Below are 22,944 nucleotides of genomic sequence, written 5' to 3'. Positions count from 1 at the left end.
CATAACAACACAAACTCCTCTCTGTATAATGCAGCGCAGTCCATTGTCGCCATAAGTCTTTTGAAATGACCACAGAGTTTATTCAGTGCTTTTCCCAAGTTGATTTCATTCATTCATTAAGCAGCATATGGGAACGTAAAGACACACTTGTACCGAGTTTGTGTAATATGGAGAATAAACTATTCTGAACACAATTGTTCATTAAAACAAATGTGAGCGCTTGCCTTACCTGCCTTGATTTCAGCACCATCAAGAGTTGTTTCATTCATTCATTCATTCATTCATTCATTCATTCATTCATTCATTCATTCATTCATTCCCATAAGCCCTATGCATCTTGCCAGTTCAAGCCATCCAAGCAGCATGCTCCTAAAATGTTTTCCTGCTGATATAAAAAATCTTCCATCTGGAGATGCATTGAGCATGTCTTTCATTCGGTGTTGACTCTGTGGGCTCAGTGGCTTTTTGGGGGCAAGTCCAATTAACCAATTTGTCAGGTGCATGATCAAAGTCAGAAGCAGCGGAGGGAAAGGTTTATTTAAGGAGGTGTCATAGATTTGGTCAGTCAATACGTACTTTCTTTTCAGTTCCAGCTTCCTGCTTTCCTGTGACCGTCTTGGGAAAATCCGATATGACTCCGTGTGATTTAGAATGCTGTGTGCGCACACGCCAAGCATCTAATTGCTTTTTAATGGTCTGCTCTGCGGGGAATTGGTTGTTTGGCAGTTGCGCACCACAGAGAAGGACCATTGTGTCAAAGCCTGTCATTATTTCTTTCCCACAGGCTCGCGCATCCACCCTTCCCCTATGACAGCTGACTCTGAGTTTGGTTTGGTAATGTTCATAGATTTTTGAAATCAGAGGAGAGTGTCCAAGTGTCGCAAACAAGGTGCAGATTGTTTAAAAAAAAAGAAAAAGTCAAATCAATTTGTTTCATGCGAAAGTGTTCCAATTTTGAGATAGATTTAAATGTCACACAATTTCTCCCTTTACTTATTCAAATGCACATCTCCTCCATTGGTTAGATTTGATGAGGGTGTGGTCTCACTTAAGCGCAGTTGACATAGCCCTCACTGGCAATGGGCTTTAACAAGGATGCGGTCTGTGTAGGAACAGAGAAAAAGTGTTCCGAGGGGGAAAAAAACAAGAATCAGAAGGTTTGAAATGTTTTGAGTTGGTGCGATGTGCTCTCCGGAGCGCTTCCGATCAGCGTGGGGCATAAGGAGTGAGCAGAACCGATGTTCTCTTCTGTTCACAGCAGCAACCAGTAGATTCTGAGCATCAGGTGAACATTTCATATAGTAGCTGTAGCCTGCTTCTTCTTCTTTTACCCCGGGCTTCTATACACTCCACTTTAACCACAGGGCAGATGGGACGCAGAAAAACAACTATGACCAAAGAATCCGCGCCCTGACGCGCTCCGATGCGTGCATGCTGGACCGGTGAGTGTGTGGACTAGTATGAAGCGCCATGGCTTGGTGTGACCGCGGGGTTCAAACGCTGTTGGCCACTGTGGGGGCTTTCGCTGCCTTTAGCCTGATGACCATCGCCATCGGCACGGACTACTGGCTCTATTCTCGGGCATACATCTGCAACGGCACTAATGCCACCACAGACGAGACACAACCACAACCCAAAAGTAAGAAGGGCGATCTCACCCACTCTGGGCTGTGGAGAATCTGCTGTATCGAGGGTAAGCTCTGCTCACTTTGTGGATTTAACTGTGCTCATGTTTGAGAAAAACACGCCGGGTTTCTAGTGAAATGTTGTTAAAAATATAGCACATTTTATTCTCCTAGAAACTATTTTTTGGGGTTTTTTTTTTCGTATGAACCTTTTGCTTCCCAGTGTGTACAATCAGTCTCAGTCTGAGCGCACAAAGGACGCCTTCCCTTTACGCATGCCAAGTGTCTCTTTCTGGAGATGGGCACGCAATGAGAAAGAGATCACACACGCGGAACAACTTTCAGGTGATAAAGAATGAGACAGAAAAAACAAATATGCACACATTTACAGATTTGAGGGGCATGAAAACGGGAAAGAAACCGGCGTTGCCCCGCTGTACACGCTCTTCTCGAGCTGTCTGCCAACTGTTACATCTCATTGTTCAAGCGCAGGCCCACACAGTCAACTCGGCTGAATAGTCTGCAAACGAATATGATGCCAAGACGGCGCGTCTGAGCCCATTCACTTTTAAGCTGGCAGGAAATGTGCGCGCTATCAGTCTACTTTCATTCATGTCTTCATTGTATCCGTTGCTGTTGCTTGGCAACATCCCTGAAATTGCTATGGAAACATGCCCGGTGATTTAAAAATAGATGACTCTGAGTTCACGTCATGTCCGAGCAAAAAAAGAAAAAAAAACTTATTTGTTGTTATAGAGCATCAGGTAAACAATATGTTTTTCACAAGCTCAACCTTCCCGAATGTGTTTTGAGGGGTTTCTTTTTTTTTCTCCTCCCCTGCTCCCCCTTTTTCTGATTACATGTTCGATAAGGAGGTGCGCTGGCAGTGACGTCTTATTTCGGAGGCAGACAGGCACTCATTCATTGACCAATCTTCCTTCCGACCACCTCTTGACTTCTTGCCTCAGAGAGTGGCTTCAACTGATCGATTTGCTTATGGCACAGACGTCTGTTATGACGCAGTGATTGATAGAAGACAGTTTGAAGCAAAACGAGCAGAAAAATAAATAAAACACAGAAGAATAAATGACAAAGGGGGCTACACCTGATCTTAGCGTTCCCCCACCTTCCGAATCCCACTTTAACAACTGTTTATATATATTGGATTTCATTCTATATAGAAGTACAGGATACATCTCCTGGTGTATGTTTTTCTTTTCTTGACTTTTTTTTTTTGAGGACACTTGTATCAGAAAAAAAGAAAACACAGTTCTGTATACAATGCCTGTGCAGCCTATGTAAAATCAGCTGGTGTCAGAATCAGTGCTTTTCCATTTCTGCAGTTCTGTTGATTATGAGCCTGTTTTGAATCACATTTCCTGGAGCTAATGTCATCAGAGGCCACATATCGGGAAGGATTGAGTTGTCGTCATTGATTTGACTGTTCTGGGCTCACGCTGTGGGTGAAGGTGGACGGCTCGGAGAGGAGAACATCCTCGTTTGTTACGAGTAGATAGTTTCACTTCTGTGCTTCTGCCTAAAACTATAAGCTGGAGGCTCTGTTGTCATGGAGACTCATAAGTGTAGAGGAGAACACAAGCGAGGAAGTCCCCCCCCACCACCACCACCACCACCACTTCTACCACCTTCACCATTACTCCAACCACAAATGTACACACACCCCTCTGGCCATAAAGACAAACAGACTGGGTTATTGACGGGGACGCCTCTGTGTGTATCACAGCTTCTGGAGAAAACATCATCACATTTTGCTGAACAGATTACAGCAACAGCATGTCTTTCTCTCAGTCACATCAAATCTCTGGAACACAGCAGCTGTTAAGCCCCATTTTTTTTCCTTCCCAGAATCCAGTGATGAATGTGTTTAACATTTCTGGACACTCTTCTTTCTTCTTTTTTTTTTTTACCTCCTCTCTCCTCTCTCTCTCTGTCTCAGCAGGCCTGAATGACAATTAAGGAGTAGGCAGGAATATATAAAATGAGTCTACTTTATCGGAAGGTCATTATTTCCCTCCTCTGTGGAGTCTTTTGCATTTCACAGCCGGTGTTTTGACTTCTTTTCCCCTTTAATGTTTGTTTTCCCACATGAATATTGTAAGGCCACGGAGTGCACCTCATTTGCAACAGAATCGGCAAGCATCCGAGACTATTGCTTGTGACTCTAGTAAATACAACCAGCTTTTTAAAACGAGAAATAACCTAATGAACAATCCAATTACCAGGTACATATTTGCAGTAAACGTCCCAGCTGGTGGCGGATTGGTGTGAGTCGGGAGGCAGCTGTTTTTCTTGAGGGTCAGTGGGAGCGCTAGTTTAGGTTGTGTGGGGGTCACTTTGCTATTCTTGCCATTTTCTAAGAGTCTGTAATTAAAATGTAACAACTGAGAAGTCGTGAAGGGGCACTAATTAGCCAGCAGGGCCCAACTTCTAACACCAGTCATGCCATGCTCTGTTCCTCAGGTTGATGCGATGTTTTCCTCTGTTTTATAGGTTTAAGTCCTCAGTTCTCCTCATTCTGTTCTGTGTTATTGCACTTAGCTCTTTGTTACTTCGATAGTTTCCACAGATCCACGGTTTATGTCACTGTGAAGGTTCTCAGTTATCCAGGTCATTGTAGTCAAAGGAGCTTGCAAAGCAACTAGTCCAGACGTTTTTCTTTGCAAGCTCCTTTGACCACGGTTTATGTCATTGGGACCAAGAAAAATCTTTGCCATCAGCCTGTGAAATGTGAATATTTGCTTGTTCATCAGTTTTAAAAAGCAGTTTTTTGACTTTAGAAAATTACTGACAGATACCTTTTCTAAACTTACTTCTGTTATTGAAGATAGTTAGCATCAGATCCACTGATAATGAAATGAATTGTAGTTTTATGGAATAGTGCGCCTTTGCTCATCTCATATTTAGGGTCTAGGGGCTGGTGTCTTCTAGATGAAGCTCATAAAGTGGTGATTTTGAAACCTCTGCAAAAACAGCTGATGAAAAACAGTTGATGATTAATCTAAGTTGATCTCTTCAAACCTTTAAATCCCACACCCTCGTCTTTGTGCTGTACACAACCGCCACTGCAAATTAGCGGACTTAAAAAATTTTTTGGTGCTTTTTAGCCTTTGTTGCGATAGGAACTTAAATAAAAGACAGGAAAGGTGCAAGAAAGAGCAGGGCAAAAATGATCTCAGGGCAGATTTGAACCCAGGCCTCTAGAGCTACAGTACCATCACCTGTTTCCAAGACTGGAGAGGATTGTCAGAAGTGTCATTTTTCTGTGTTGGCAATCACATGTGGGATGGCAATTTATGTTTGGCCCACATCTGCAGTTCTCTTATGCTTCTCTCACAGCTTGTGTTGACTGACAGTGCTGACTCAGGATGAGTCACAGCCACAGGTCTCCATTATATGGGCCGGATGTCAGGTGGGCATCTGGCCCACAAAACAGTTTCTGTAACCCAAGGAAGGCCATCCTCAAAACTGAGTGTCCAAAGTAGCCCAGATTAAGCCAGAAAAGTGTCTGCACCTTTTCCTCCTGCCTGTGTACTAACCCGAGACTGTCTGCACGGTGTGCCTTTGCGTTTAGTCTGCACATTTTGTTTCTGTAGCACATTTAAAATCCAAGCGTTTTACAATAAAAACAAAAGAGCTTCTAAAACTCGTCTACTCCTCTACTTACATCCACATCATTCATGTAACATAACACAACAATAAAGCCTTCAGGTTTCTGAAGGCTTTTCAAAGAAAGGCATATCTTTAGCTTAGATTCAAAGACAGTTACATGTTTATCTGATGTCAAGTTTTATTTTGCTGTTTTTACTGCCTGCACGTTTTTCCAGTGTTTTTAATCATCTGTGTTAAGCACACTAAGTTTACTTATAATAAAAAATTGGTATAAATAAAATTTGCATTGGAATTTCCACTTCAGAGGCAATCGGAGCAGCAAAGACCCTCTTGAAACAATGGCAGGATGGTCAGGAGTGATTGGGAAGCAGACCTTAATGATCTTGAAGGAGTGTGTGGACCCAGTCTAACTACCACATATACAGGTGCAAGATTGTTTAAGGCTTTTAATAAAAACAGTGATGCTTTTTGTTGGATTCTGTTCCTGTGACATTTTGGAATAATTGTTAATGTGCAAGAGATGATTGACCAACTACAGCATACAGTGCTTGGCAGCAGTCCAATCTAGATGTAACAAAAGAAGCAATTTTAACCTTGTAATTCTTGAAAAGGATGAAGAGGTGTTTTTTAACTCCTTCTGACAAGATCTAGATTTACTGTTGTGGTCAAACACCTAAAAAACCTTAAAATATAGATGACAAAACTTACTGGCTTACCCTTGTGCAAAGATTTATCCTGTGGTTTGGGATTACACTGGCTCTGCAAGTGACGGAACATATCATGTTGCTGACATAATCAGTCTCATAAAGTGGCGTCTTTCTGTCATTTGCACAGGGCTCTTTAAGTTATTGCTCCTCACAGCCTTATTCACACACACAGTACCAACAGCACCTCTAATGAGTGAAGCCACATCACACAATGTATCTGTGCATACACATTAGTAAACTTTGATAAATTGATCAGACACTTATTAAAATGTAGCTCATAAACTATGACTCTGTGTGAGTCACCTGCCTGAAGTTACAGCCACAATGTTATTTGCTTTCAGATCCTGATCAAGTCTATCTCTGGGGATAATTTATCATAAGTAATTAATGAAGTAACCACTGCTGTGCTCCAAGCGTAAAAGCCAGCAACTCTCTCATTTTGGTGAGCAAATGGGTTGTGGTGCTGTCGCTGTGCTGCAGGTAGAGTCAGCAGTGAGTTACTCTGTTTCTTAACAGTCAGTCTGCAACAAAGTAAAGACTTTGTAACATCAAATCTTCGGTGTATATAGATGTAAAACTGTAGAGGGAAAATTCAACATTCATGAAAAGCGTTTGGTCATTTTGGAGAAACCAGTGTGTCCCCGCAGCAAGGAAAGGCACATGTTTTTCACCTATGTGATGTTTATATACTGAAGCTGCTGCTGTAATATAGTTGTTTTTTTTAAGAGTGGGTTGTTTGTCACCTGAAAGGTAATGAAAGGAAAAGATTTCGATCTGAATCGCAAACCAGATACACGCCATGGTAATGATTCAGTTTAACTCAGTTCAATTCAATTCTATTTATATAGTGACAATTTACAACAAGGCGCTTTAACCACAAGTAAGCCAGCAGTCTGAGAGCAGATTGTCAAGATTTATAAATGGCTAGACGTGTTTACTTGGTTTAGGAGAACAGGTGGCTAAGAGAGGCTCCTTAGGTGGGCTGGTTTCTGAGAGAGGTGTGGGCTGAATGGTGAAGAATGGGCAAGCAGGTGGGTCGTGGGGAGGTATTGGGATCCACAGGCAGCTCTTGCGCTCCAGCAAATTCATCACCGTAGTGGATGGAACGATCAGGCAGAGAAGCATTGCTGCACACGGTCCTTAAGACAATTAAGACAATCCAGATGATGACAGTGAGTTGAAGGTGTGCAACAGCCGGCCAGGAAGAGCCAAGAAAAGCCAAGAACAAAATTAAAATGCGCCAGGCCTGCCCTGAAGCCTAAGACAAAGTGCTATATTGGAGTGATATTGTGCTATAAGGTCTTTCAGACAAGCCGGGACCTGAATATTCAAGACCAACACTTCAAGATTCTAAAGGGATCCAATGAACAGAAGCCAATATGTCTCTGGTTCTAGTCCATGTAATGATATTATACAGACAAGCAACAGTGGAAAGTAACAGAATTCATTTGGAAAAATATCAACCGTATGACATAAAATTCCAAAAGAGCACCTGTGCAGATATGTTAAAGCTTTCTCATTTGAATCCACACTCTTACAATGACCTCTCAAGCACCATGTTGAGAATCCATTATACATGTACATTTTTAAATGAGTGGCAGAGCATAACAGGCTTCACAGCAGACTACGTGATAGATCACAGTTTTCTTCCAACAACTTGGAACCCAAGCGGAGCTGTGTTTGAAGAAATTGCAGCCTGGTGACAATTTAATTAACCAACTGTCAGTCATATCAACACTGAATCACTGATGTCTTCGCCAAATTGCTTTTCTCTCATCCTCACTTGGACTGAAAAGAAAGGAGGGGTTTGTTTTATTACACAGAGCTTTTTTCTTCTTTTTCTTTTTTTTTCCACCCCTGTCCTGCCATCGCAGCGCAATAATCGTACGCGGAATCAGTGCGAGTCGTTTGTGGTATCGTCGCTTACAGTGTTTTGTCTGTAACGGCTTCATAAAATGGATTCATCCCTCCTTTTTCTGTAAAGCTCAGAGCGCTCTCCCTCATCAGCTGCTCTCCGTTGCAGAGCTGAAAGAAGTAAGGACAATAAAGCAGAACAGGTTGCTGCTGAGCCCGTTTGTTGTAAAGAGTGTAAGGTGCATCGCTTAGAGGAGGCTACGCAGCTCCAGTGAAATGCAGCATTGATGTCCCTTTTGATTGGTTCACACATCAATCTATCCAGAGCCAGCCAGGTGTGAAAACGAGGAAGTGAGGGAACGTGTCGCATGAAGCTTACTGCCATCACCTGCAGTTCTCCTGCAGACACCGGGGTGAGCGAGCAGTGACTTGATGAGACAACGTTATTTGGTGTATTCCACCGAGGCCGCCCTGTCATTTGCTATAGGCTGAGCTGCTCTAATTCAAAACAACGACAACGTGCATCATGCTGTTGCCAGTGGCACCACAGCTGTGGCAGCTGCTTCCAATGAATGTGTGTAAGTGTGTATGAACACGTGTTTTTGTTTTGTTTTTTTTTGTTGTTTTTTGTATAGGCACGTGCCCATTTGTGTTCACAGCCATGCCCGCTTAAGCACTGACAGATCTTTGAAGGGGGAAGTCTCTTATTTAACGGGTATCATGATATAATGAAAATGTCAAATGCATCCTCTGAGATTGTTTATGTAAATGAGCTTATTAAAAACTTACAGGGGTTGCCATGGAGAAGAGGGAAACGGGATGCTCAGCATGGGGTTTCACAACTCGAATAAGGCCCTGGGAACCCATCATTTCCCCACTAATATGTTGACTGTGTAGGAATAATTCCCAGTTTGTTTCGACCCAGTCATACTGGAAGCATCAACCTAATAAGCACTTTTTTTTTTAGTTTGTTTTTTTTGTTTTTTAATCACCAGCACTCCTGCAGCTGATCTCAGATCTCTGCCCTTAAACGCTCTCTCCCCGTTCTAATTTCTTTCTCCTTTTTAAGGTTGGTTCCTATCTTTACGCCATCCTCATCGTTCCTCTGCTCGCCTTTGTTGTTTCATTTCCTTGTACCTTCTTCCATTGTTTAATCTCCGCTTCACCCCTCCTCCTCCCACCTGCTCAGTATTCAGACTTTATTTAGGAGCAGTTTTTTGCTGCAGAGTAAGAAAGGATGGGGAAGAGAGGTGAGAGAGAAAGAAAGAGGGGAGATGAAACAGGAGGGTGAGACAATAGTGCTGACTGAATCCTTGTAGTCTGTTAGAAAACCATATGAATTAATTACACACACACACACACACACACACACACACACACACACACACACACACACACACACACACACACACACACACACACACACACACACACACTAAACCCTGATATTGTGTTGATAACTGTCACTCATAAATCATTAACCTTGAGGCATCCACTTATAAAAAGATTTCCAATCAGTACCAACATTGTCCTCTATCTCTTCCAATCTACATATCTCTCTCTCTCTCTCTTTCTCACTCTCTCTCCAACACACACACACACACACACACTTGTTTTGGTATCTTAATGAGGACATCTAATTGACATGATGCTTTCCCTAGGCGCTAACCCTAACCATCAAAAATAAATGCCTGATCCTTACCCTCAAACTAAACCTAACCATAACCTTATTGTAACAATGACACTAAAAACACATTTTGAGCTTCAAAAATGCCTTCAAACTCGTGTTGATGGGCATTTTGTCCCCAAGTGACTGTTGGTCCCCACGAATATAGCAGCTCGCCAATTTTCTGTCCTCACAAAGATGTCTAAGCATCTAAACGCACACACACACAGAGGAAAACAGAGGCGTCAGACTGGCTGAGTAGCTGAGACTGGACTGGCTATTAGTAACATTTTAGGTTTGGGGGGTGGGCGTCCGGGTACACACCGGCTCACTCCTTGGCGGCCGCTTGTCGGGGCCTGGGGCCTGGGGCTCGCTCGGGCCCCTTTGGAGGTGGGGTGCCCCCGGCCTCTCGGCCTAGGGCTCGGTCACTCAGGCGCAGCTGGGGGCCGGCGGAGCTCACGGGCGCGTCACTGCAACCCCCCCTGGCTTCTGCTCCGCGGCTGCTGAGTGAGCCCTCGTCTGGGACTCTCCTCAGCTCTTACTGGAACAGTGGCGCGGCTGCCCCTCTGTTGGTCTTCCATGGTCTCTTGTGTTCTGGGGGCCTCTGGATGTCTGGAGTTTTGATCTCCTCCATACCCGCTTCACACCCTGGAGGACGGGGCTGTGGCCCCCCCACACTCCCTAGCAGATCATTACATGGAGAAACCTTTGGAATGCAAGCATGCTGATCCACACAGGTATGCACACATGGGTATTCACAGACGCGGACTAAAGCTTTCTTGGCTGCTGCCTCAAAGCACACTGTGCGCTGTCTATCTTGCGTGCTGCACAATATCGTTTATTACTTAGTAAATACTGATATCTATGACTAGCTAGTTTATTGTGATGGTGCTTTGTTTTCTCTATTATTATGTTGCTCTTTGTTGTTTGCTGTCTCCTCTGTTTGTTTGTTTGTTTGTTTTTTTTTTTTTTCTCCATACAGGTGACCCAGGAGTTTTTTTTTTTTTTTTTTGTCTCTCTTCCCCCCCCTTCTCACCGTCTCTTCTCCCCTTGGGTTTTCTTTCTTTCTCTCCCCCTCTCTCTCTCATTCATTCCCCCTGTCCTATTTATTAAAAAAAAAAAAATGACAAAGGATGAACTGAAGCTCTGCCATCACGTAATGTCGCATACTGCTGTTTCTGATGTCATTTAAAAAAAAGAAAAAAAAAAAAAAAAAAAAAAAAAGTAACATTTTAGGTTCACAGTGAAAGGTTTGTTTTTGCAAGCAGCGTATAAAAAGTGTAAAATCACTTGGATGCAGAAGCAGAAAAAGACACAGCCAATCATGCAAACAGAAATGCGCGTGTAAAATCTGCAACAAGCCTTGCCGCTCCAGCACGATCCGGTATTTACACAGCAATTAACAGCACAGCTCAGGTGCCTGTTTTTTTGCTGTTTAACCACATGAGCCAGATGTGTGTGCGTGTGTTTCTTTTTTTCACAAGGCACAAAGTCTCACGTTGCTGCTTAAAATAGTCCAGAACCCTTTTTTTTTCCATCAGTGACTATACACAGAAACTTGTGCTCCATTTCCACAGACTGATTTGACACTAATTAATTTGATGTCCCTTATAAAGCAGCAGACCTAGTTAATGGAAGGGAGCGTGCCCTTAAAAGCTGAGCGACAGAGAAAGGTGGTTCGGTGGCTCACCCTCAGGCACCTGGGAAATGGAGTTGACAGGTCTCTGTCTGTGTGCTGTTAATGGGAAGGTTGGTGTTCATGCAGCGGGTCAGGCCCCATCTCTTTTGTCTGTTAGACCGGGCGGAGATGAAGGGGGAATATATTTTCGACATGGGTAGAAGTCTTTATGCTTACAGAGGCAGGCAAAGCTTAACTGAGCCTCAGCTAATGAACCATTCACAGACCCCTTTTTCCCTAAACACCAATTGTCCAATGATGGTGAGGCAACTAGCAAAGCTATGTCAGGCTTTCATCGTCCTCACAAGCCAAAGTAGGGGGCAGGTCCTTCAATATGAGAGATAAATGACTTTAATAAGTTTAAAGAGCCTCTTTAGCCTCTAAAAGCACAAACCCAAAAGAGAAAGGAAAATATTTAATGATGTCCTCATGTGTTAGAACATAGGTTTAATAGAGTATGAGGACTATTAGCATATTATTAACAAAACACAATACTTTAACATGAGTCACATAGACAATAAGAGGTGTCCGATTTTTACATTTTCCCTATCGTTTAGCAACATGCTACGTGGCAGGGATTATGGCCAATACCTCTGCACACAACCTCAAACAAGCACACATGAACATGCAACACATAGGCCGTAGATATGTTTATGTAAATATATGCAAATTAGAGCCCAGTGCAGCCCATCTCTAATACTTTAGATGTTCCTCCTAGAATAAGTGTGTTCATATGGTTAATGAATAGTCAAAGAGCTCACTGCATTACCACTACTGCACAGAGCACATCTATTAACCCCACCCCTAACCCCTTTTCCTCTTCACAAGGTGTTGTTTATACTCGCGCTCAATTACAGCTCAGGGCCTCTCTGAGCTTTAACCTCTCCCTCCCTCTTTCCTCTTTCTTTCATTCGCTCACCTTGGTGTTAAAAGCTTCCCGCACAGTCTATTGTTGTGTTGTTTAAATAGACTTCTTGTTCTGGCATTCAACCATTCACCTGGATTTGGACACGCACCACAAGCCATCAAATCCCTACGGGCATTGCAATCTTAATCACACAGCTATATAGTCCTGCCGCTTTTTCTTCTTCAAATGCGTGTGCACTGAACTGTGATTTCAACTTTGCAGAATTCACGGTCTACTCAGCGAGCTCTTAACAATAGTTTTGGTCAAAGGTCAAAGTCTTAACAATGGAATCTGGGAAAACGTGTAGCCTTTGCATGCTGCATGTACAGATTCAAGTAAATGTTTCCAGCCTAACGCTGAAAGAAGAGAAAAGGTAAAGGAAAAAAGAGCTTATTATGAAAGAGGGGAAGGCTTTTTAACATCATGAACACACAAACATTTGCCTGATAGTTGACCAAATGAATCCCAGTGGAAGCCATGCTGTGTTTCACTTTTACCTTGAAGAAGAAGCACTATTAAACATGAAAAATAGTCTGAGGTCATCTGAGAAGTGTCTTCTCACTCCATCTTCTTTTATCTAGATCCACTAAAGCATCTTATCTCTGCAGACTTAGCAAAGACACTCTGTATTTATATATCAGATGAAGATTTTTAATAAGCTAGGGAGATACAAATTAATTTTATTCAGTTCATTTCACTTTTATTTATATTGCACCAAATCACAACAACAGTAGCCTCAAGGCTTTTTATATCTTAATGGCCCCACAATAATACAGGCTCATGGAGGGTCAGCTATCTGCTGTGACCTACTGGGGGTAGAGTAGGGAAAGAGGACAAAGGACACACTGTGGTAGAGAGTCAGAAGTTAATAATAACTAAGTAATTGCAAAGGGGAATATAAACCCATAAAGAGTAGAAAAGAGGTGAGTAAAGAAGTCCACCAGTCCTAACTACAAGCTTTATCAGAAAAGAAAGTTTTAAGCCTAATCTTAAAAGTAGAGAGGGTCTGCCTCCCAAATCCAAACTGGTAGCTGGCTATACCAGAGAGATGCCTGAAAGCTGAAGGCACCTTTGGAACCACGAGTAAACCAGCAGTCTGAGAGCAACATGCTCTATCGGGGTAATACTAAATCATGAGGTCTTCACGATAACCTGGGGTGTGATTATTTAAGACCGTGTGTGAGAAAAAAGATTTTAAATTCTATTATTGAATTCAAAGGAGCCAATAAAGAGAAGACCCCAAAATTAAAAAAGAATGTGCTAAGAAGCTTCAACTGGGAGTGAGCTAAGTGGGCAGATTTTAGTCAGTGATGTCCATCTTTTCATTGACAACATCCGTCTATGGATATCCAGACAGCTGAACACAAATAACCATAAACATATTCATCAAAGGGTCAGGCAGTGAGAGAGTGTGTGGGATAGATCAAGTGCTGCAGGTAATGTGCGAATGTCATTTGTAGTGTAAAAACTTTGAGTTGTCAGTAAGACTAGAAGCATTTTTACCAGTGTTTCCAGGACCACATTTTGCATAAGCAGCACACACACACTAACACACAGCTCACAGACCCACAACAAGGTCAAACCACACTGACCTGTGTCTATGCCACAGTGACAAAGACACATTGCTACTGCTGGTGGAAAAAAAAAAGTTGCCCACAGGGAGGAAGCATCAGCCGCTATCACGCAACGATTCCACCCACGAAATGATTATATAGGTTGTTTGTTCTTTCTGTCTGAAATGACTCACATAAACACTACTGATCTGGCATATATAGCAACAAAAATCTGCATTAAGTGGCAGGGGAAGTGGTGGTGGAATAAACACGCCTAACTTCCCACTGGGGAAGCTCGACTCTTGTCCAGGACCATCTTTAAGTTTCGCTTTCTGTCAAAATGTCTTCCTTAGGGTTGCGAGTAGATTATCGCCCGTTCTTCAACACACTGTTTTCCCAGCAACCATTTTGGCATGAAGTACTAAGTAAACACAGGTGTTACTAATTACATTAATGTCGTTTGATCCTGTCCTTAATTAATGTGAACAGCAGCACCTGTGTTTGTAGATTTTAATTGGAAAGGGATGCTTTGAAAAAGGTCACTGTTTAAACATGTTAGGCAGCACCATGCTCCTATGAGTTGTACGTTGTTACGGGGGGAAGGTGGAGGGGATTAACTTTGGGATATCTTTCCAAGAATAGGAAAGAAATCACCCTAAATGTTTAAATCAAATGCAGCCTTGATGTGTACAGCGGGCTAGTGAGGCTCATTCTTGTGCTTTTCGCCCTGCAGGCATTAATCAAGGCAGCTGTTACAGAATCAACCATTTCCCTGATGACAACGACTATGACACAGACAGTTCGGAGTATCTGCTACGTAAGTGTTCCCGACTTGTACATTTCGTCTGGTACCGGTAAAACTGTGTTACTCCTAAAAGGAAAAACAGGAAGTCCTCTGACATTCAGCATCTTGTCATTTGATTGTGAAAGCAGACAGATAACTCACTTATCTATGTAGAGTCAGAAAGATATACGAGACAGTGAGGTTTCACACATTTCAAAGCTTAAAGTCATTAAAGCATTATTAAACACTATTATATGTTTACAAGCAATTTTTTGGCTGTATCTATTGGATAGTCTTCATCTTTATTCTACTCATTAACTGATGTCTTAGATTTTACATTTCAGTTGCAAAATCACTGTTACAATGAGTCTAAACCAGAGTTTTCCTTGTTTTTCTTTGAAAAACTGGCTTAAACATGACTTGTGATTAGTCTGATACACAATGAATATTCTGTCACTGGAGACCCATCACTTAAAGCTGATTCAGAATCTGCCTAATATGCAAGAACAAAGGAGACTTGTCAAGTCCAAACTCAGTCCATTAGCCAGTCTAAATAAAAGGAGGGCTTAATAAAGGACTTTACAGTTGAATAAGCTCATTCATCTTTGGAAACCTGTAAAATGGCACAGTGATTCATTTTAGGGTTGGTGATAGTCAGCGAGAGTGCGTGTTGCAACCCACAGCTGATTAGCAAAGCTTTGTCACAACAAAGCCCCAAAGCATGACTAATAATGGAGCTTAAAAAACAGATCAAAGAAGAGGTTGAAAAGAAGTGGTACTGGACTCGAAAGGTTAATAAGAAATATATGTTTTATAATATATTTGATAATTTATGAAACTTGGTTGTTACATTAATTCATACAGTCTTGAAATAAACTGCATTTTTAAAGCCGTTTACAGTGACTACTCCATCCACTGCAGGTGTAGTTCGCGCCTCCAGTGTGTTCCCCATCCTCAGTACCATCCTGTTGATGCTCGGCGGGCTGTGTGTTGGGGTGGGCCGAGTCTACAACAAGACAAACAATGTGCTCCTAAGCGCTGGCATTCTCTTCGTAGCTGCAGGTGAGCTGGAGGAAACATGCACTGTCATCCATGTTTACAGTCAAGTCCAGTCTTGCATGCTGGTTTTACAAATGGAGGGAAGTAACTTGTACTTTGTCAGAGGTGCAATCATGATGATGAGCTTTATTTGCCACTAAAAAAAAGGCACCATATCCATTCTTCACATATCGTACAATACCAAGCAAAAGTCTTGCGCAGCCCCTGGTTTATTTATATTAGAAAAATGGGAACCAGGTTCAGAGAATTAGTGAGGCATATGTAGACATAGATGGAAATACTGCAAATAAGGCAAAAATAGGGTTTGTACAATTAAAATGAACTTGAAAGTCAATATTTGGTATGACCACCTTCATTTTTAACACAGCCTGAGCCACAGCAGTCTCTTAGGAAAGCTTACTTGGCATTTCTTTAAGTAGTCTTCAGGAATAGTTCTCCAGGCGTCTTGAAGGACATTCAAAGCTCTTCTTTGGATGTTGACTGCTTTTTGTTCTGATCTCCTTCAACATGATCCAACACTGCTTCAATAATGTTGTGCTCCAGGCTCTGGGAAGGCCAATCCATCACTGATAGATTTCCAGGGATCAATGTCATGCTGAAAAATGAAGAGGTTGCCAACGTTTTCCATATGTTATTATTATATGTTGGATCAAAATCAAAAAAAGGGAACAAATCTACCTAAGGGTATCAATACAGGAACTTGAACATGAATCTGAGGCAGTTTTCTATTTTCCAAATTCCATAAATTACCCAAAATACCCTGACAGAGTGGGGTTTTTTTTAAATATCTGTAGGCACTTGATATTGGATCTCTCTCCTGACCTCCTCCGCACATATTGATGAGGATTTGAACTAAAAATTTCAAATTTATCACTCAATAAGACCTCCAGTTCTTGTGTAATTTGGCATACCTCAGCCTTTGCAGGCCTGTTTCCCCAGCCATCCTTCCACTGAGACCATTTCTGAGATGGATCAACTGAAGAGTCAAATCCATCTCTCAGGTCCTGTGTCAAGTCTTAGCTGGATTTTTTTCCCCCCATTACTTAAGGACATGACTTTCAGATACTGTTTATCTGCACTGTAAAAAAAAAAAAAGTAATATAAAAGTATTTTACTGTGTATTTTACAGTTTTGTACTGTTTTTCTAGAATATCATTAAATTTACATAAATAGACTGTGATTTTACATTTCAAATGTAAATGAAATGTAAATTAACGTAAAATCAGTGTAAATGTAATAAAACATAATTTTCTTGTTTTTTAAATGTATTTGTCTGTACATATGCAAATTTAGATAGCTTCTTAGGACTTCCACTTCTTCTTTGGTCCTCTGCTTGTGCAGTTGCCCTTTCAAGGACACACTGTGCACTTATCTAGGAATAATCTAGTTGGTACAATACTACGATTTACTTTTGTTGAACTCTGCTATTTTTGTAGATTCTGCTAAAGAGGGAAGTAATTATAGGTTTTGTTTGTGACAGTAACAAAGAGGCTAATGATTCAATTCAAAATTGTTTCTTTGCTGTTGCCTGTTATGTGTAGATACAATAATTGTTAATCCCCTGAGCTAGGTGCCTTTTTTATGCTTCAGTGAGTCATAGGTTAGTGTTAAGTGGCTTAACAAAGAAAAGTAATCCAGTGAAAATAGTCAGATACAAAGATACAAACGCTCCCATACAAAAAAAAACAAAAAAAAATTTAAAGACCTTCAGAAAGCCTGGAGAACTGTTGTTAAAGACCACTTTAAGATATTACAAGCAAGTTTGGAAGCAACATATAAATAAATAAGGTGGTGGCTCAAGATTCTCTGTACTGTAAGAATCAGAGTGTACACATTTAGAACCTCTGTTGTGACGAGAGCCTGTAAACGCTGGTTGTTGAAGTTTCTCGTGTTACTGAGCCTCACCTTTCATCTGTTTCTTGTTTATCAGGTCTGAGCAACATCATTGGCATCATCGTCTACATCTCAAGCAATGCAGGAGATCCCAGTGACAAACGTGATGATGACAAGAAGTACACTTACTCCTACGGCTGGTCCTTCTACTTTGGCGCCCTCTCCTTCATTGTAGCCGAAACTGTGGCCGTCCTCGCCATCAACATCTACATCGAGAAAAACAAGGAAGTTCGCTGGAAGGCGCGGCGTGAGTTTATCCGTTCACTCTCCTCCTCTTCTCCATACTCAAGGATTCCGAGCTTTCGCTACCGCCGGAGGACGTCGCACGCCAGCTCTCATTCTACGGAGGCTTCCCGGGAGAACTCGCCCATTGTTGGTCTGAAGGGGGCGGCATCTTCCAGTGGGGCCCTGGATGAGTTGTCCATGTACGCCCTGGCAAGAGACAGCGTGACAGAGAACACGTACAGCCCTGAACATGAGGCTGCTGCTGAGTTCCTCCAGGTCCATAACTGTTTCCCCAATGATATAAAGGATGGGGTGAATCGCAGGACCACACCAGTGTGAGCAGTATTTTGTGTAGCTCAAAGTTTACCAGATGAAGGACAGAAAAAGAAATGAATGAATGACAAAGCGTTGGGCTAACCTGCAAGAGACTGAGCACTTGTGACAACCTGGCATTTCACAGAGAGAGTGTCCACTTTGAAAAGGACCCAAGAAAGACTGGAGGATGCTTTATCATCTGCTTTTAGAGAATATTAAAGCAGAATACAGTTAATATTGTATGTGCTGTAGCCAGTCCAACATTAGCATTATCTTTCAACTGTGCCAAAATTCTTATATGAGCAGTGTGTCAATCGCAAATGATATTTGAGTAATGGTGATTGTGCTTCGTGGGTAAACCTGAGAGGGAAGAGATGTGCCATTCAGCAGTATTCTGCCCACAAATTAAATACCAAGGTGCTAACTGATATGTGCTCTTCACCATAAAGGTGTTCCCTTTGTGTGTGCGCGTGGGTGAAGTTTCTCTTCATTGCTTTCTGACAGGCAGGATCTGTGAGCCATGGTTAACATTTTGGAAACAAAGATCTTTTCTTTTATGTCTGATCCTGTAGTTTTGTTGCATAAACCTAATCAAACAATGAGTGAAAACTGAAAAAAAGGTATAAGTAAAAAGAGTTCTTTCCCTAAAGATTTCTGCCACTGCATATAAGCGTGGCTCTTTTTCAAACTTTGCATTGTGCCCTCATACTTAGTTCTGCTCTATACTTTAATTGTGGGTTTGAATGAGAAAGTTTATGTACTGTGTCTTTATGAAACAGCTCAGTTGTAATGTATACAGTGTTTAATATTTGAGTAGTAGATTGTGCAAGTTAGAAAGGTAGCAAGGGTTTTGCCTCCCTTGCCGTCTCCTCCTTTTTTCTTTCCTTATTCTTCTCTGACATTTGTCTGTGGAGCAAAATGTCCTTTTCTTTGTCACTGGAGCACCTCTTTTCAATGGTCCTTTTTTTTTGCCTACTTCCATATCTGCCTGCGATCCTTCCATCACACCCCCTGATGGAGGCTACATTGTGTATGTGCCTGTCACAAAAGAAGAGAAGCTGACAAAAAAGGGCTGCCCAGAACTGTGAAAACAGCACAGGTCAGGACTTCCTTTAGCTCTGAATGGAGTCTCGACATCCAGGAGGATCGGAGCCAGGCGGCAAATGTGTGTCTGTGTGTCTGTCACAAAGCCTGGCAGTCCATCTGCTAGCCCCCCACCTACCCACCCAGCCCGGCTTCTATGTCAAACAGAGGCCCCAGACAGAAGCAGAGGGAGCTGAGTGGGTCCCTGGAAGATTTGGCTATAATAACAAGATATGTGTGTTTCATCTTGCAAGTCCTTCACTGCTCTTTCTTTTAGTTTCTCAGGAAATACAGTGCAGTGTTGGCAGGTTGAACGCTTTTGAGGTCCTTGAAGAAATGGACTGTTGATAAAGATAAACCTGATTTAAAAAAAAAAGACAAAATGCTGTTACGGCATTAATTTAAAGCTGTGAGCGTTTGCTTGAACTTGATCTTAGAGCCAGGTTTCTTTGGGAGTCGGCTCACTCAACCACAGAATAGTATTTGATTGTATTTAGTGCGCCTGATATTCCTTTAGAGATATCACTTCACATATCCAGCTGAGCACATGTTATATGAAGCCATCAGTATGATTTGTTCTGAGTGTAAATCTTTCACTTTTATATTACAGTGTGGGGAAAAATATGTTTGTAATGTAAAGCTGCAAAGTTGTGTATATATAAGCACAGAGAAAAAAAGCTGAATGTGCAGAGACATGAACAGAGATTCAAAGCATTATTTTACAGAACAACAATAATGCCTTGATAAATCTGGCAGTGGTTATGTGTTTCAATTGACCTTTTTATATTCAGATAAACACACGCTGTTTTTGCTGTGAATCTATTACGTATTCTGTTTTGTACGGTGAAGTGCAGTAAGTCTGTTTAGGAAGAGAAACTATATTTTCTATTCCATGTGTATGAAGCAGCTGTACCTTACTGTATGTGCTTATGTTGATTTATGGCTTACTATGGATATAAGCACATTCTTTTTCTTCATCAAGAAAATTAACTGTAAACATTTGAGGATGGATTTTCTGGAGGGAAGAGAGTCGGATGAGCTGTTTTGTTTAAATAGGCAGAGAAGAAAAAGTACATTTCCATGTTAAAACAACCAAACCGGCCACAATATCATCACTATTGTAAGGATATTTTCAGTGCCTTTGTTCGACGTATAATCTATTGTAAAACCTGCTTTTAATGTTCCAATCAAAAAGCATTTTTATTTAATCTGAATTTACACTGTTTTTGTCTCTGCCACTTTTTAGGTACTACCCCAAACATCACGTGTACAGATAAATAAACAAAATCAGGGTTAAACTGTGTGTTCAGCTGTGATTTTTAAGTGCACACTATCGTGTTCATAGTGGCATTACTAACATGCTAGTGGTACTGTTGGTATCATATCATCTTTAACAGGTTGGCGGCGAAGTTAAAAAAAAAAGTTTACAGGTCTTTATGTAGTCCCATGAAAAATTAAGCACATCCAATGAGTTTATAGCTTGTAGAAGCTATAACTGGTTACACTTTATAATAACTACACACTATTAATCATTAGTAAAGTATTAGTTTATACTTTAAAATAATGAATTAAGTATTAAGTAATGCTTAACCATTCCTCAACAGTGTGTTATTATTATGAACTGCTGCCTAGTAACCTGGCATAATCATGATTTTTATCAGCCCCTCACATCACTGTGGAGGAGTTTTGACCCACTTATCTTGTGTTGCATCAGTTCATTGAGGTTTGGGGCATTTGCATATGCACAGCTCTCTCTGTCCCGCCATCATTTCACTCAAGTTGAGGTCCTGACTTTGACTGGGCCTTGCAATTTTTTTTCCTTTTCTGCGGTGCTTGTCGTCATTGTCCTGTTACCTGGCCAAGTTTCAGCCAAGATTTAGCTGTTGGACAGCTGTCCTCACAGCTGACTCTAGCATAGTTTGGTATACAGAGGAGATCATAGTCAACTCAAGGTGCCCCGGTCCTGTGGCTGTAAAACAAGCCCAAATCATCATCCCTCCACCAGCGTGCCTGACAGTTATGATGTGTTTGTGCTGATATGCTGTGTTTGATTTTCACGAAACATAGCACTGTGCTTCTCCACTTTTGGCCTCATGGTTTTGTGGTTTGCAAAGTTAAAGAAGAAGAGGCATTCTCCTGCAACCCTCCCAAACTGACTTTTTTTACTGACTTGATTGTCATGAACTTTAACATTCAAGGTGTTAACACCGGCCTGAAGAGTCTGAGATAAAGCTCTTGGGTTTGTTGCAGTTTCTCTGAACATTGCATGGTCTGACCTTGGGGCAAATTTGCTGAGACATCCACTCCTGGGAAGATTGTAGCATTGTGTTAATGCACACCTGAATGCTTCAGAGCAGCAAACTGTCAAAACTTCAGCTGTGATTGCACTGCTTGCTGCAGTTACACTGCCTTCTCTTCCTTCTCGTTGATTAGTCATTCTGACGTTGAACCTGTTGATTTTGTGATAATAAACATTCACAGTTTAGCAAAAAAAAAAAAAAAAGGGGGGGGGGGGGGGGGTGGTGAAACAGCAGCAAACAAAATCAAAACATTACCAGATTTTTAAGAGACAACTGCATCATTGCTATGCTGGCAAGTAAAGCAAATTTATCAGCTATTTACAGCCACATGCAATCCTCTTCATGCAGCTTGTTTTTCAATGAAAGTTCAATGTTTCATTCAGATGTTTGTCTGACCTTCTCAGAGTCCTAAATGCCTCTTCTATTCAGCTGCATGAGACTGAATCACTGTCATCTTGAATAAACTATGAGCCACTTCAGCCTTGGAGGATCCACATTGTTTGACAAAGAAATAAATCAGCAGGAATCACACTGATGGCAGAGCTCTATAGATCAAAATGTTGAAAAGCTGCTGCACTCTCACTCACAGCGATACCACCTGGACATATGAAGCAATTTTTAAGAATATATATATCAAGAGTCACCCGGCTGATTCAGTCTGTGAGCAAAGGAGATGAATTGGTGATGCTAAATAAAGCTGCCCATATTTTCTTCCTCATTTCCAAAAGGCTATGTATTTTGTCAGATGTGTTGTAGCTGCTATTACTGCACAATACACCATATATGGAATATCTGCATCATGTGTGCTGGTGGATACACAGTGAGATACTCCACATTTAGCTTCGCATCCAAAATGAAAACTGCATTACTCATTTATAGGTGTAATCACACTGGTGTTGGTTCATTTTAATCTAATTAGGGGAGTTATCTTCAGATGTTAATATCTGATGTTGCTGTACAGCAGCTAAACCAACCCTTTGTAATTTCAGTCTAATTTCATTTTTCTTCAACCCATGCTCACAATTAACTCACAATTCACCATCCCAAATCCCCTTAGCTAAACCTTGCCCCATAAATCGATGGTCAAAGCTTTTGCTGGAACAAGACAAAAACGTGAGGGTGGTGCCACCGAGGCGAACGTGCGTTGTATCCAATCCCATCGTTTTATAGAAGAATATTAACATGACCTTCATAGAAATGGCCTTGGGGCATGGGTAATCTAATTTAGCTTGAGTAATGTTGCCTGTCATTAGGAAATGAATACAGTTGGGTCCCTCTGAAGGCTGTGCAATCTAGTCTGGTATGGGTAAAATTAGCCACCAATTAAGGTTGTTTTTCATCCCGGAATAAAAACTCTAACAAGGAAGCTGGCTGCCATAATTGAAGTTAATCACTGCTGAGCTCAGACGTGGCAGTCCTGATTTCAGGAGAGGTGCTTTTGTACGTTTCGTTACTGTCATTGCACATTTCCAGCACTGACGGCTCACATGTGATACTCCCGGTAATGCTGATAACAATCCATCGAGTGGCACTCACAAGTGAGTCAGAGCTGCCTTCTTGCCAGATGCTGTCATCTCTTTTCAGTGTCTCTCCCCGCCGGTTGACTGGCATGGGGTGATCCCTCCAGTATGACACGGCTGTTGCTTAGAGACTGCGCTGCTGTGA

General features: G+C 41.7%; 1 protein-coding gene across 1 annotated transcript; it reads left to right on the top strand.

Annotated features, from left to right (window-relative positions):
* The first annotated feature begins 1,071 nt into the window (after window positions 1–1,071).
* Window positions 1,072–20,271, top strand: LOC146711274 (voltage-dependent calcium channel gamma-4 subunit-like). Its single transcript, XM_085454071.1, has 4 exons — window positions 1,072–1,693; window positions 14,354–14,437; window positions 15,326–15,466; window positions 17,394–20,271. The coding sequence occupies exons 1-4, from the start codon at window positions 1,471–1,473 to the stop codon at window positions 17,918–17,920; spliced, it is 975 nt and encodes a 324-aa protein (XP_085310197.1). The 5' UTR covers window positions 1,072–1,470; the 3' UTR covers window positions 17,921–20,271.
* Window positions 20,272–22,944: the final 2,673 nt, after the last annotated feature.

The sequence above is a fragment of the Copadichromis virginalis genome, linkage group LG4 (assembly GCF_057382275.1).
Source record: "Copadichromis virginalis isolate Kocher_CV1m ecotype Utaka linkage group LG4, C_Virginalis_male_GT1.1, whole genome shotgun sequence".
NCBI lineage: Eukaryota > Metazoa > Chordata > Actinopteri > Cichliformes > Cichlidae > Copadichromis > Copadichromis virginalis.
The sequence above is the reverse complement of the archived record's forward strand: the minus strand, read 5'-3'. Positions and strand labels throughout refer to the sequence as shown.

Bases quoted from the DNA above. Each gene is read 5' to 3' on its own strand.
- LOC146711274 (XM_085454071.1), top strand. From the start codon at position 1,471: ATGGCTTGGTGTGACCGCGGGGTTCAAACGCTGTTGGCCACTGTGGGG. The intron at 14,438-15,325 runs GTAAGTGTTCCC...CATCCACTGCAG, and splicing joins CAGTTCGGAGTATCTGCTAC to GTGTAGTTCGCGCCTCCAGT. The intron at 15,467-17,393 runs GTGAGCTGGAGG...CTTGTTTATCAG, and splicing joins CATTCTCTTCGTAGCTGCAG to GTCTGAGCAACATCATTGGC.